The sequence below is a fragment of the Scyliorhinus canicula genome, chromosome 6 (assembly GCF_902713615.1).
Source record: "Scyliorhinus canicula chromosome 6, sScyCan1.1, whole genome shotgun sequence".
NCBI classification, from domain to species: Eukaryota; Metazoa; Chordata; class Chondrichthyes; order Carcharhiniformes; family Scyliorhinidae; genus Scyliorhinus; species Scyliorhinus canicula.
In genome coordinates, this window is record NC_052151.1 from 185,597,124 (window position 1) to 185,613,069 (window position 15,946).

The following is a 15,946-nucleotide window of genomic DNA, read 5'->3' on the forward strand; positions in this document are numbered from 1 at the left end:
GGTTGCTCGGTCAAATCGCACAGGTTGATCGCATGGGATGTTACTTACAAGTTGGAGTGAATTTCGTGCCCGTAACAGTTTATCTTCACATGCCACACTATCACACTGAAGTCTGGAGGCGATCTGTTGCAGCTTTTCAAGCCTAGAGAGAGGGTTTTTTTTAAGAAAAATAAATTAAAGTGAAATTCAAACACCACAGGGACCATTTTCGTTTGGGGTTTGTGATGCACAAGAATGGTGTCAATTCAACCGCATGCTCATTTCTCTTGACTTTTATTTATAGCGACCCCAACGGAAATGAAAGTCGGAAAGAGGTGTAAAATGGTGGTTGGTGAGATATCACCTGCTTTACACTCAATTGTCCGAACAAAATGACCTCCTTAGATTTTAATAATGTTCTGTGATTCTGACTAAAACTCTGCTTGCTGTGATACATCAATGTGCACTTTTCTTATTTCACACAGGTGCCAGGTTTCCCTCTTCTGACTGACAGTGAGAATCATGTGACATGGTAATGCTCATGCAGATGGAAAAGCCTGCAATTCCCACAATTAATATTCTCCGCTTCAATTACCATAAAAGGACACAAAATAGAAAGTGAATAAACCTCTTCACTCAGAATACCAGCAAGGAGCTCTAGCACTTCCTTTATCATTAAGATTGACACCATCTGATCAGCAGCTTCCCTCCCTTTCCCTAGTCTAGCTAGGGCAAACTTCCTGCATGTATTCCCTGTGCAAGCCCCGACCTCGCACCTTGCTCTAGTTTCTCTCCTGTCATGCCCTCTCTGAGCTCATCTTGTCCATGACACCACCTTCTGCTCCCTCGACCTCATTCTCACTAAATTGCTGACCATCAAACTTCCTCTCCCGGGCCCCTGTTAGCTGATATTGTAAACGGCTCTCTAACTTCAAGGATTTCCTTCCTCTCCTTCAAATCTGCCATCATCAACTCTCTTCTCAGAAAATCAACCCTGAACCCACCCGTCCTTATAAACTGTGCTGCCAGTTCCAAATTCCGTGCCCATCTTTCCTGAACTCCATGCTTGATTTCTTGCAATCAGATTTCCACTCCACCACTGTATCGGAAGAGCTCTTATCAAAGTCACAATGGACATCCTATGTGCCTGTGACAAAGGTAAACTATCCTTCCACAACCTTCTCGATCTTTGACGCAGCTGATCAGACCATTCTCCTCCAGCACCTTTCCAATATTGTCCAACTAGGTGGGACCTCACCTGCCTGCTTCCAGTCTTATCTATCCAGTCATAGCCGGAGAATCACTGACAATGGTTTCTCTTTCCGGTTCTGCATGTGTTCCTCAAGGATCAATCCTCGGCTCCCTCAAGAGACATCACCCGAAAACACAACAACAATTTCCACATGTGTATTGATGACTCCGAGCCCAACCTCACACCAAATCTCTTGATCTCTTCACTGTCACTAAATTATCACGGTAAGAAGTCTTACAACACCAGGTTAAAGTCCAACAGGTTTGTTACAAACACTAGCTTTCGGTGCACTGCTCCCTGCTCAGGTGAATCAGTGCTCTGAAAGCTAGTGTTTGTAACAAACCTGTTGGACTTTAACCTGGTGTTGTAAGACTTCTTACAGTACCCACCCCAGTCCAACGCCGGCATCTCCACATCATGACTAAATTATCAGACTGCCTCAGCTCACCTGCTGCTGAGACCCTCACCATGCCTCTGCTACCTCTCACTATTTTTACATATTCCACCCTCTGTAAACTTGAGATCATCCAAAACAATGTTACTGCTCACATCCTACTTACACCCAAGATGCATTCACCCAATGCCACTGTGCTTACTGACAAACTCAGACTTCCAATGACGGGACTCCTGGATTCAAAATTGCTCAACCCTGTTTTCAAACACCTCCATTGCCTTGCCCCTCTCAGTCCTTGCAACCTCCTCTAGCCCTACAACCTTCCAAGATATGTTGCTCATCTGATTCAACCCCTTGTGTATTCCAAATTTAAATCATTAGCTGGCGTGCCTTCAGCAGTCCGAACCCGAAGTTTGGAGTTCCCTCCCTAAACCCCCTGCTTTCCCTCTTTTACGGCACCCCTAAAGCAACCGTAGACCATTATTTTATTCATTGGCCCCAATATCTTCTTATGTGCCTTCGGGAACATACATGTGTCACTATCTTAAAAGCACCATATAAAAGCAAATTGCAAGGGGAGAAGTGGGGGGCTCGATGGAGACTCCGTTAAGGGGGAACCATAGGTTCGTCCCGGGGAACATTGATGGGGGATTTCAGGGTTGGCACAGAGCGGGCATCAGACAGCTGAGGGACCTGTTTATTGATGGGAGGTTTGCGAGCCTGGGGGAGTTGGAGGAGAAATTTGGGCTCCCCCCGGGAAACATGTTCAGATATCTGCAGGTAAAGGCGTTTGCTAGACGGCAGGTGGAGGGATTCCCTTCGCTTCCCGCAAAGGGGGTGAGTGACAGGGTGCTTTCGGGGGTCTGGGTCGGAGAGGGGAAGATATCTGATATCTACAAGGTTATGCAGGAGGCGGAGGAGGCGTCAGTAGAGGAGCTGAAAGTTAAGTGGGAGGGGGAACTGTGGGAACAGATCGAAGATGGGACATGGGCTGATGCCCTGGAGAGGGTTAATTCTTCCTCCTCGTGTGCGCGGCTTAGCCTCATCCAATTCAAGGTGCTGCACCGGGCCCACATGACTGGGACGAGGATGAGTAGGTTCTTTGGGGGTGAAGACAGGTGTGTCAGGTGGTCGGGGAGTCCAGCGAACCATGCCCATATGTTCTGGGCATGCCCGGCACTGGAGGAGGGGGTGGCGAGGACGGTGTCGAGGGTGGTGGGATCCAGGGTCAAGCCAGGATGGGGACTCGCGATTTTTGGTGTTGGGGTGGAGCCGGGAGTGCAGGAGGCGAAAGAGGCCGGTGTGCTGGCCTTTGCGTCCCTAGTAGCCCGGCGAAGGATCTTGCTACAATGGAAGGATGCGAGGCCCCCAAGTGTGGAGACCTGGATCAATGACATGGCGGGTTTCATTAAGCTAGAGAAGGTCAAATTCGCCTGAGAGGGTCGGTACAAGGGTTCTTTAGGCGGTGGCAACCTTTCCTCGACTTTCTGGCTCAACGATAGGGTACGGGGACAGTAGCAGCAGCAACCTGGGGGGGGGGGGGGGGGGGGGGGGGGGGACGACGACGACACGATGACTATGTTTGTTTATTTAATTTTAATTTATTTTTAAGTTCTTTTGTTGTTCATTGGGGTTGGGGGGGGGGATGTGATACATGCGTCGATACGGTCTGGGGGGTGTTACAGTTATTATGGGTTATTTTGTTGCATTTCATTGTTTGTCGTTATGTTTTATATTTTCTGTAAAAAATTCCAATAAAAATTATTTTTTTAAAAAAAAGCAAATTGCTGCTGCTGTTGAAAACAGTGTCGGGCAAAGTGCAGATCCTTTAGCCATGACCAATAAGGCAGGATTGAGACCCCAGGAAAGAGGAGTGACAATTAAAGTAATCAGCAACGATCATGCAAAAGCACAATATCAGAGCGTAAGTTAATGGCTGCTGATGGTGGGCAGAGTGGAAAAGAATCGGAGTACAATACAGCACAGAAGACCCTTCAGCCCATCGTAGAATTTACAGTGCAGAAGGAGGCCATTCAGCCCATCAAGTCTGGATCAACCCTTGGAAAGAGAACCCTACTTAAGCCCACACCTCCACCCTAGCCCCGTAACCTCACCTAACTTTGGAAAGAGAACCCTACTTAAGCCCACACCTCCACCGTAACCCCAGTAACATTTTTGGACACTACGGGCAAGTTAGCACAGCCAATCCACCTAACCTGCACATCTTTGTACTGTGGGAGGAAATCAGAGCACAATGCAGAACATACCTCGTACAATCCATGTCGCTGCTGGAGGATGTCCAAGAGTTAACAAAGGTTCTCCCCCCAGAGCTGCCGGGTGAGAAGCTCTCGACAGAGCTGGTGCTGGTGCTGTTGCACAGGGAGTAGGGGCTATGGCCACTGAAGGCGATCGCCTGCTCGTTCGTCTTCAACATGATCAGCAGCCAGCCAGCTGTCAAACCCAAAACACCCCACACCTAGCCACTTGTTACCGATGCTGCAAAACAGCAGAGCAGCCTCTCTCTGCAGGTTAGCTGCTGCCTCGTACGAGGCAAATGCTCTCAGCAGCTGGCCACACCAGTACAAGTACGAGCGAGACTTCACCTGCAGACTAAATCAGACCTTAATAACCTGATCAAACAATCAGGAATGCGCTTCTGGGCATGCATACTTGTTGTGTCATTTCATTTATTATTAATAAATCTGGGACACTCCTTTTCACTGCCCTACCCATATCAAAAACCACAAAACAAGCGCTCCAATTCACTCAAACCCACTCACGGCTCTCTTTCAGCGACAAAAGAAAAATACAATTATCAGATCATGCCATTTAACCCATTCCGAGGCACACAGATAAAACCTTTTAAAATGAAACTCCAATTGTTTAACCATTTAAAAAAAACTACAAAATTGTCACTGTTCTGATCAAATTAATTCTACATAAAAAATACTTCATTGTTCACTACTTTGACTGCGTTTTCATTTTCATAGCTTTCTTGGCATATCGGTAACATAAATTCTTGCCTACTATTGTTATACGTCTTATCCTCAGATCTACGTTTAAACACCTTGCATTCTTTATCAAATATTGAAGAAGGGAACCATTTTCAGGCCACAGCAGGTGAGTCAGCATCACCCTGCCGCGCCATTATTTTATTAGTATATTCTTAGATTAAATGTTCTCTTTTGCTTTAATTGAGGCAGTGAATCAGGGCAGATTATTGTTAACAAATAGGGACCGGTTCTCCATTACCTCACATGAACAGCCTATCATGATGTGCAAGTCTACACAGTGAGGGTCAGTTGTACCATGGAAGGCATTGAAGTGTGTGACATGATTTTGCTGACCTTCTCTCTCCGCTCACAAACACTATCAAATTCAGCATCCGAAACAGGAACAATGTCTGGTTTCGCCATTCGTTCAGTCCTGTGGCACCAAGGCCAAACGCAGTGCAATTGTGAGGTTGCAATGTGAGGTCAGCTAACTTGTAACTCTCAAGGAGCCAACCTGTTGTCTCTTTGGTCTCTCTAGGTCAGTACAACACAGTTACCCACTGACTCTTCAGAATACGCCAAAAGTAGTTTAACTTTCAATGCAGCACTTAATGATAGGCTGAGAGAATAATGGGCGTCAACTGTGGCTACACTCTCACCTCAATCAGAATAATGTCGGCTCAAATCTCCAGCATATAATTGAAGCTGACGCTCCCTACGCAAAACTGAGGTAGTGCTGTCAGAGGTGCTGTCTTTCATTTGAGACATTCAATCAAGACATTTGCCTCATAAGACCTAGGAGCAGAATTAGGCAATTCAGCCCATCAAGTCAACGCTACCATTCAATCATAGAACTTACAGTGCAGAAGGAGGCCATTCGGTCCATCGAGTCTGCACTGGCCCTCAGAAAGAGAATCCTACCTAAGCCCATATCTTCACCCTATCCCCACACCTCCACTCTATCCCCGTAACCCCGCCTAACCTTTTTTAGACACTACGGGCAATTTAGCATAGCCAACCCACCCAACCTGCACATCTTTGGACTGTGGGAGGAAACCGAAGCACCCGGAGGAAACCCACGCAGGCATGGGTAGAACCTGCAGACTCCACACAGACAGTGACCTAAGCCGGGAATCGAACCTGGGACCGAGGAACTGTGAAGCAACTGTGCTAACCACTGTGCTACCATGCTGCCCATCATGGCTGATACGTTTCTCATCCCCATTCTCCTGTGTTTCCCCATAACCCCTGATCCTCTTATTAATCAAGAGCCAAATTATCTTGGTCTTAAAGACATTGGTGCTCTGGAACATTCTAAAAAGCTGTGCAAGACACTACTTAAATGCGTATCTCTCCTTTCATTAGGAATAATCCTGGTTCCTATCCATCACATCTGAAATGCTGAACTAGCTAATTCAGACAATTCAATCTCACTTCAATATTTAATAGCTGATTGCTGATGCTCTTTTCACTTGTAATTTTCTGCACACAGGCAACAACTTTCTGCATGGAAATCTCTACCAAGATTTTCAGCTTACTCTACAATTGTCGAACTTGAATTTGCAGCTCACATTTCTGTTCCTGGCTTCGGCTCAAAATGAGAACAAACCCTTCTTCACTATTTGATGAGGTCATTAAATGTCGAAAACAGTGCAAGAGATGTGAGCATAAATGTCGAGGGCAAGGTACTTAAGAACAGCAAACAAGAATTTCTGTTGCAAACACACCATGAAAGCTACAAAGATGAACTATCAGAATATTCTGGAAAGAAAGGATTTCCACACGGAGGGCATTTGATCAGAGCAGAGACAATTTGGGTTGTAAAGTAAGTTTGATCGTTAAATTCAACACAAACACAGAAAATACTTTGACAAAGAGTCATCCAGACTCAAAACGTTAACTCTCTTCTCCACAGATGCTGTCAGGCCTGCTGAGATTTTCCAGTATTTTCTGCTTTTGTTTCAGATTCCAACATCTGTAGTAATTTGCTTTTATATTAAGAATTCAAGTTCAATTTAAAAGATTTAATCTACGTTTCTTCAGACCATTTGGTGGGCACATGAATTCTTAACAAGCACCGATGAATCACAAGACGGGACATTGAAGGGAGGAATGGTGCTTGATTTTTCAGAACCACCTTGTTGTACAATCTTAAAACAGAACCTCAATACCCACTGCCTGCTATCCAGTTGCTGTTATTGCCATTGCATTGGAGGTGGTACAGCGAAGGTTTACTGGATTAATTAATGGGATAAGAGGATTGTCCTGTCGTTGAGTAAATGGTATTTCTATTCTCTGGAGTTTAGAAGAATGAGAGGTGATTTAATTGAAACATGCTGGATTCTGAAAGTGCGTGACAGGGTAGATGATGAGAGATTGCTTCCGCAACCATTGGAGAATCTAAAACACGAGGGCGCAGTGTCAGAATAAAGAATTGATCGTTTAGGACTGCGATGAGGAGAAATGATTTCAGTCAGAGAGTTGTAAACTCTTTGGAATTCTCCACCCCAGAGGGATTTGCGCCATCGTTGAATACATTGAAGGTTGGGATAGACAGACTTTTGGCCTCTCAGGGAATCAAGGGATATGGGGAATGGGCGGGAAAGTGGAGTTAAAGCCAAAGATCAGCATTCAACATGTTGAATAGCAGAGCAGGCCCGATAGGCCGCACCAGATACTCCAGCTCCAAGATGCGTTCTTGCGACCAGTCAAACATCAAGACCGGACTCTACGGGATGAGGAATAAATTTATTCCAAAGATGAAACATTAAGCATTCTGAATCCCACCAAATACTACAGCACAAAACGACAGGGGTCCCACACACAAAATGATCTCATACACATATGAATTTCGGGTGTGACTAAAAGCCAGGGACAGAAATCTGATTTAATGACATGGATAAGCCAGGTCCAGTGCCATCCAAAACAAAAAAATCATTGTATCGAGTAATAACAAACCCCAGTCTTCACAAACCTTTCCACCTCCGGCCGTAAGCTCTTTTCCCTCTCTAACATTGCGATGATTAATTTTCCCCACTCCTTCTCCACGTCATTTGGATGATAGCCTTGAGGAAGTTTGATGCGACCAAATTCTATCCACACCTAGAAAACAGTAATTGTGTCAAGGATGAAATACAGATCTTTTATTTTCTCAACAGGTTTGTAAAACAGGTCAAGTCTGCGGACGTAACACAGACACTGTGAGACACTTTGGAGGGAGGGAGGGAGGGAAGGAGGGAAGGACTTGCCAGGTTGGTCACTTCACTGACAGAAAGCAAAGAACTGAGTGGAAATTGTTCAAAGTGAGGCACCAACTCTGGAAAATATTGAAGAAGATGGCATGGGGGGAAAAGAACAGCATCTGCAAGCCTCATTCAGAAGTAAATATGGAGGAAGTCCAGTGAACAGAGGAAATCTGAGTCAGGTTTATAAAGCTACCACCTCAAAAATAGAGATGGAAATATCAGATGGAAGGAGCAGGGAGGTGACGAGAAAGTAAGGGGTGGGGTGTGAGGAAAATTGTCAATATAAAATGATAATTCCATTAGCTTCTTTTCAGAAATCTATGTGTGCCACCAAGAGTTAACAGGTGGCTTATATTAACTAAAAACAGAAATGAAAGGACAGATTCCCTATTCAACAGGCAGTACAAAGGGATAAAGACTCTTTCAGAAAACATCAAGGGATATGAAACTACCATACTGAAAGGGGACCTGAACAATTGTGCAAGTTGGATAGACTGAATGTCTTTTCACAGTCTGCTTTCTTTGGCTCTCCTATCTGTGAAGACATTGTTTCCAAATTTCTGTCTTAAATATGTTACCATGGTGATAAAATATGCTTGGAGCAGCAACACTCAAAAGGCAAATGATAACAAACAACGACAAACAACTGCAGATGCTTTCCTGGGTCAATACCATGGAACTCCTGCCCTCCACCGCAGACTGCAGCGCTTCAAGGCAGTGGCTCACCACCATCTTCTCAAGGGCAATACATGTTGGCCTTTCCAATGATGTCCATATTCCAAAAATGAATTAAAAAAGTTTCCCCTTCACAGATCTGCACTCCTTCGGCAGATCAAAGCACAGCACAGCAAACAAACTGATGGATTTCCAGCCCATTGAATCATTTCCCTCTGCTCCGCATCACAACCTTCTCACTGAAAGGAGAGACAGGAAACCAGGATCTAGTCTCCCATTATGCCAAGTGCTCAATGACAGGCAGTATTAGCTTGGGAGGGGAGGCTATGAGTGATACGTGACCAGAGGAGACCAGTCGAGGGGACAAGTCAGACTCTATGTGCTATTTTTTTTTTTTAATTTAGATTACCCAATTATTTTTTCCAATTAAGGGGCAATTTAGCATGGCCAATCCACCTACTCGGCACATTTTTGGGTTGTGGGGGCGAAACCCACACAGACACGGGGAGAATGTGCAAACTCCACACAGACAGTGACCCAGAGCCGGGATTGAACCTGGGACCTCAGCGCCGTGAGGCGGTTGTGCTAACCACTAGGCCACCGTGCTGCCCTTATGTGCTATTTTTTAAAGAATGTGGAATCATGCAGGCCAAGGTCAGTAATGAAATGCTCCAAATATCTCCCATTATTAAGCTCATCAAAATTCAGGAGCAATTCCTGCCCCAGTTGTGGACATATTTACCTAACAATGGTGCCGGCCATAATATATTTAAATTGGATTTACAACACATAAACAGATCAACTAGTCCATGATGAAATTTATGCTCCACAGAAGTCTCTTCACATCCTAACTCATCAAATACTATCAGTAAAACCATCTATTTCCACTCCCACGAGTTTATTGAGTTTCTCTTGAATGCATCTATGATATTCACCTCAAATAACAGCACGTGGTAGTGAGTTTCACTTTCTAACCACACTGGGTGAAGGATCGTCTCCCGAACTCCCATCGCATTAGTTGCTGACCGTGTTTTAGCTCTTAGTTTTGTTCCCCACCACAAGTGCAAGTATTTTCTCTCCATCTGCCCCAATAAATCTTTTTGTCAGTTTAAAGACTTCTAGCAGGCCACCCATCAGCCTTCTCTTTACCAGAGAAATGACCCAAATCTGTTCAATCTTTCTATGATGTGTACAATTGATTTAATACTCTGCAGAATTCAGCAACATGTTTGAACCAGGATTTCCAGGTAAAAAGGTGTTGAAAGTAGATATAAATATAGCCGCGTAGCCATTTAACAAAATTATTATGCAAGGGCTGTTTAGTGAGAGAAAGGGAGAAAGAAAACAAACATAGTATCTGGGATTCCCCGACCTCGCTCGTGGCTGCGATTCTCCGACTGGAATTCGCCGACTTCAATTGCAGCGGGGATTCTCCAGCTGGGATTCTCCAACCTCACTTGGGGCTGAGATTCTCCGAGTGGGATTCTCCAACTTGTTTGCAACTGGGATTCTCCGGCTGGGATTCTCCGAGTGGGATTCTCCAACCTCGCTCATGGCTGGGATTCTCTGACCTCGCTCGCGGCTGTGATTCTCCGACTGGAATTCTCCAACTTGTTTGCAACTGGGATTCTCCGGCTGGGATTCTCCGAGTGGGATTCTCCAACCTCGCTCATGGCTGGGATTCTCCGACCTCGCTCGCGGCTGTGATTCTCCGACTGGAATTCTCCAACTTGTTTGCAACTGGGATTCTCCGGCTGGGATTCTCTAACTTTGTTTGTGGTTGGCATTCTCTAACCTCGCTCACAGCTGGGATTCTCCAACCTCGCTCGCAGCTGGGATTCTCCGACTGGGATTCTCCAACCTCGCTCATGGCTGGGATTCTCCGACCTTGCTCGCGGCTGCGATTCTCCGACTAGAATTCTCCAACTTGTTTGCAACTGGGATTCTCCGGCTGGGATTCTCCAATCTCCCTCGCGGTTGGGATTCTCCGACTGGGATTCTCCGAGTGGGATTCTCCAACCTCGCTCATGGCTGGGATTCTCCGACCTCGCTCGCGGCTGTGATTCTCCGACTGGAATTCTCCAACTTGTTTGCAACTGGGATTCTCCGGCTGGGATTCTCTAACTTTGTTTGTGGTTGGCATTCTCTAACCTCGCTCACAGCTGGGATTCTCCAACCTCGCTCGCAGCTGGGATTCTCCGACTAGAATTCTCCAACTTGTTTGCAACTGGGATTCTCCGGCTGGGATTCTCCAATCTCCCTCGCGGTTGGGATTCTCCGACTGGGATTCTCCGAGTGGGATTCTCCGAGTGGGATTCTCCAACCTCGCTCATGGCTGGGATTCTCCGACCTTGCTCGCGGCTGCGATTCTCCGACTAGAATTCTCCAACTTGTTTGCAACTGGGATTCTCCGGCTGGGATTCTCCAATCTCCCTCGCGGTTGGGATTCTCCGACTGGGATTCTCCGAGTGGGATTCTCCAACCTCGCTCATGGCTGGGATTCTCCGACCTCGCTCGCGGCTGTGATTCTCCGACTGGAATTCTCCAACTTGTTTGCAACTGGGATTCTCCGGCTGGGATTCTCTAACTTTGTTTGTGGTTGGCATTCTCTAACCTCGCTCACAGCTGGGATTCTCCAACCTCGCTCGCAGCTGGGATTCTCCGACTGGGATTCTCCAACCTCGCTCATGGCTGGGATTCTCCGACCTTGCTCGCGGCTGCGATTCTCCGACTAGAATTCTCCAACTTGTTTGCAACTGGGATTCTCCGGCTGGGATTCTCCAATCTCCCTCGCGGTTGGGATTCTCCGACTGGGATTCTCCAACCTCGCTCACGGTTGGGATTCTCCAACCTCGCTCGTGGTTAGGATTCTCCAACTAGGATTCTCCAACCTCCCTCGCGGTTGGGATTCTCCAATCTCGCTCGCGGTTGGGATTCTCCGACTGGGATTCTCCAACCTCGCTCGCTGTTGGGATTCTCCAACCTCGCTCATGGTTAGGATTCTCCAACTAGGATTCTCCAACCTTGCTCGCGGTTGGGATTCTCCAACCTTGCTCGCGTTTGGGATTCTCCAACCTTGCTCGCGTTTGGGATTCTCCAGCTGGGATTCTCTAACCTTGCTCGCGGTTGGGATTCTCCAACCTTGCTCGCGTTTGGGATTCTCCAGCTGGGATTCTCCAACCTTGCTCGCGTTTGGGATTCTCCAGCTGGGATTCTCTAACCTTGCTCGCGGTTGGGATTCTCCAGCTGGGATTCTCTAACCTCGCTCGCGGCTGGGATTCGGGGCGGTAACGGACAAGCTCAGAAAATCCCGGCCAGTGTGTCCTATCAGAGAACAAAGAGATTTCAATTTAAACTCTCTTTTTTTCCCCCAAAGGGAGTTGCAAATTTTCATTCCTGTTTCTATATTGCAGCGCTAGCGCCAGGTGATCAAAATGTGTGATAGGTTAAGTCAACTCAGACACACTTACCTCCAACAGTTTATACAGCTGCTTTATTTTAGCTTTGTCCTTCTCTTTTGGTGGGATCTCTGTGTCTTTGAACTGTACGTACTGGTTATAAAGTGCCTGAAGAGGGAACAATTGACAAGTTAGAAGCTGTCCAACCATTCCCGTCCAAATTTCAAGAATATATTTCAAAAGTGCTCGGAGATCAAGTCAAATAATTCCAGGTTTCCAGCAACCTCAGCATTTTTCTTTTTCTTTTGAGGGGGGCGGAGTCCTTTCATCCTGAAACACCTTACCTTAAGTTCTGCAGGATTGTTCGAATAACTCCGATCGGACATAACTGTCACGTGATGCTTTATCCATTGGATGAGGTAGTTCACCATATTCTTGTATTCTATCCACTTGACATCAACGTCCTAGTGGAATTGCAAACAGGTTTAAACAAGGTCATTTCAATTCTAGAACCAGTTACGTCATCTTTAAAACCAATCATCTATGTGGGCTTTCAGGATGAAATGGATCGATATCCAAAGGGTAATAATAACATTTCAGTGCCTTACATTTGCATTGATGCCTTCACCGCCTTCTGGGACTTTGGGAAAGACATCATAAAGTGATGACACATATGTAATCACAGACTTCTCATCAGGGGATGGAACATTAATATCTAAAGAAAGAGTAAGCGTTGTTTCACTTGGGTGTCAACGTACGGTGAAATATTCAGAGCACTGGTCACATTGCATCCGGTCATATCACAGATTACATCAAGAAATGCATAGTGCAACTTAATCACATTTTCCAGATAACAAGGAACATTGTTTATTTCCCTACAAACCTCAAAGTGACCGGGAAACACGTTTACTAGATGGCCAACAATTTTACCTTCTGGGTCCAACAGCCGAGTGACACCAAGTTTTTCAGCTACACCAAAGGCTTTTTCCAAATTGCTCACGTTACTCTGAACGGCTACTTGACTCATATCTACCAGGTCCGGCCTGTAATTCAAAACAAAAGTTTTCAGGAAATGGCTATTCTCGTACTTAACTATACAGAACAACAACGTGGATAAACCCTATTTAGAGCACTGTCGTCAGTTCTGAGTGCCGCACCTCAGGAAGATTATATGCATTAGAGGGGGTGCAGCACAGAGTCACCAGAATGATGACATTATGAATTCAATTAGGAAGCCAGGTTGTATAACTTAGGTTTGGATTCCATGGAGTATAGAAAAAAATAAGGGGTGGTCGAATTGAGGTGTTTCAGATGAGTAAAGGATTGAATAGGATTGGTTGGAGGGAAATCGTTTTCCCCTGTTGGGAGATTCCAGAACAAGGGAGCATGACCTTAAAATTAGACCAATGCCACAGAGAAGCAATGGGAGGAAAGGATTGTGGAAATCCGCAACTCGCTCCCCTCCGCAAGCTGCTGGGACGGGGGCCAGGTTTGTCAATTGAACATTTCAAAGCTGAGACAGGTAGACTTTTTGTTCGACAAGCGTAATGATCCTTGCTTTGACCTTGGATCATTGGGGGAGACCCGGTTAGGGCCTAATAACCGTTCGTTTCAAGTAGACAAAGTTTGAGATTCAAGTCACTTCACAGTGAATTAAAGCCATGAGATTCCACTGATTTTTTAAACGAAAATAAACGTTACTATACATGGTTAGAAAGATAAAAGCAATTTACAAGACCTATCTTATACTCTAAAACCTGCAACTACTGCAACTCATCCGCTTCATTCTAGATCACAACGTCTTCACCTTCGACAACAAGTTCTTCATCCAGACACACGGAACAGCCATGGGGTCCGAATTCGCACCTCAATATGCCAACATCTTCATGCACAAGTTTGAACAAGACCTCCTCACCGCACAGGACCTTCAACCGATGTTATACACCAGATACATCGATGACATTTTTTTCCTTTGGACCCATGGCAAAGATTCACTGAAACGACTACACGATGACATCAATAAGTTCCATCCCACCATCAGACACACCATGGACTACTCTCCAAAATCTGTTACATTCTTAGACACACTCATCTCCATCAAAGACGGTCACCTCAGCACTTCGCTTTACCACAAGCCCACGGATAACCTCACGATGCTCCACTTCTCCAGCTTCCACCCGAAACACATTAAAGAAGCCATCCCCTATGGACAAGCCCTCCGTATGCGCAGGGTCTGCTCAGGCGAGGAGGAGCGTAACAGACATCTACAGACACTGAAAGATGCCCTCGTACAAACTGGATATGGTGCTCAACTCATCGATTGACAGTTCCAACACGCCAGAGCAAAAAACCGCACCAACCTCCTCAGAAGAAAACACGGGACACAACCGACAGAGTACCCTTCGTCGTCCAGTACTTCCCTGGAGCGGAGAAACTACGACATCTTCTTTGCAGCTTTCAACACATTATCGATGAAGACGAACATCGCCAAGGTCATCCCCACACCCCTACTACTTGCCTTCAAACAACCCGCAACCTCAAACAAACCATTGTTTGCAGCAAACTACCCAGCCTCAGAACAGCGACCATGACACCACACAACCCTGCCATAGCAATCTCTGCAAGACGTGCAGGTCATCGTCATGAGTACCACCATTACACGTGAGAACACCACCAACAAGGTACACGATACATACTCGTGCGACTTGGCCAACGTTGTCGGTGCTATGTCTTTTCGTCCAACGTCATTTCGTCCAACGACACTTCGTCCACGTCTTTTGGTCCAACGTCTTTTTGTCCGCCCGTCTTTTGGTCCAACGTCACTTCGTCCAATTATCCAATTACAAATAGTTTAATTTAGTTTTTCAATGTTACTGCTCAAGGATCCTCTCCACCTATTTCGCCTCTTGAAGTTGAGTTCTGCATTTGTGCTGCTTGATCTCCAGACATTATTAAGATAACCTGCAGGATATTCACCCATGTATGCTCCAGCGTGATGAGAGCCATTGTATCTGATGGAATATTTGATCATTTCAGACCTGTACTGTCAGAACCCACTGTCAACCAGAGGTTTTAATCACTCGATGAAAATCGAGTTTAAACCTGCTTCTTTCAGAACTGCACTCATTGTCTAAATCCAATTGGACTCCCACTTATATCTGTGTCTGTCGGAATTGTAGAATATCAAATCATCTTGTCCTCTCCACATTATTCTCTCTCGGGTACAGTTCTGGAAATCTAACTTTTAGGGAATTTCGGGAATTTACAATTTACATCAATTTTAAGTAATTTCGGGAATTTTAAGTAATTAGTAAACTTTTAGATTTTATAACTGCATTTTTAGATTTTTTAACTTTTTAACTGCATTTTTCAACTTGCATTTTACTTGCATTTTATCAATTACTTGCATTTTAGCAATTAAATTCACTTGCTGTATTGTACTTGCATTTTATCAATTAAATGGTTTTATACGGAGTTAATTTGTAATTGGATAATTGGACGAAGTGACGTTGGACCAAAAGACGGGCGGACAAAAAGACGTTGGACCAAAAGACGTGGACGAAGTGTCGTTGGACGAAGTGACGTCGGACGAAAAGACGCGACACGACGTTGTCTACCTCATACGCTGCAGGAAAGGATGCCCTGAAGCGTGGTACATTGGCAAGACCATGCAGACGCTGTGACAACGGATGAGCAGACACCACGCGACAATCGCCAGGCAGGAATGTTCCCTTCCAGTCGGAAAACACTTCAGCAGTCAGGGGCATTCAGCCTCTGATCTTCGGGTCAGCGTTCTCCAAGGCGGCCTTCAGGACGCGGGACAACGCAGAATCACAGAGCAGAAACTTATAGCCAAGTTCCGCACACATGAGTACGGCCTCAACCGGAACCTTGGATTCATGTCGCATTATATTCACCCCCCACCATCTGGCCTGGGCTTGCGAAATCCTACCAACTGTCCTGGCTTGAGACAATTCACATCACTTTAACTCGGGGTTACCCCTCTCTCT

At 45.7% G+C, this 15,946-nt stretch overlaps 1 protein-coding gene across 8 annotated transcripts in view; it reads right to left on the reverse strand.

The window, feature by feature from the left end:
• Nucleotides 1–15,946, reverse strand: part of dst (dystonin) — a 665,214-nt gene that overhangs the window by 364,501 nt on the left and 284,767 nt on the right. For 7 of the 8 annotated variants that reach the window (XM_038800631.1, XM_038800637.1, XM_038800634.1 and 4 more), the window contains 6 exons: nt 12,867–12,979; nt 12,545–12,651; nt 12,281–12,400; nt 12,009–12,104; nt 7,593–7,720; nt 49–142 (listed from right to left, as the gene is read on the reverse strand). In XM_038800631.1, the coding sequence (XP_038656559.1) occupies nt 49–142; nt 7,593–7,720; nt 12,009–12,104; nt 12,281–12,400; nt 12,545–12,651; nt 12,867–12,979 (658 nt within the window). Of the gene's footprint in view, nt 1–48; nt 143–3,892; nt 4,201–7,592; nt 7,721–12,008; nt 12,105–12,280; nt 12,401–12,544; nt 12,652–12,866; nt 12,980–15,946 lie in introns of those variants that run through there. The other variant, XM_038800632.1, reaches the window with a different exon arrangement.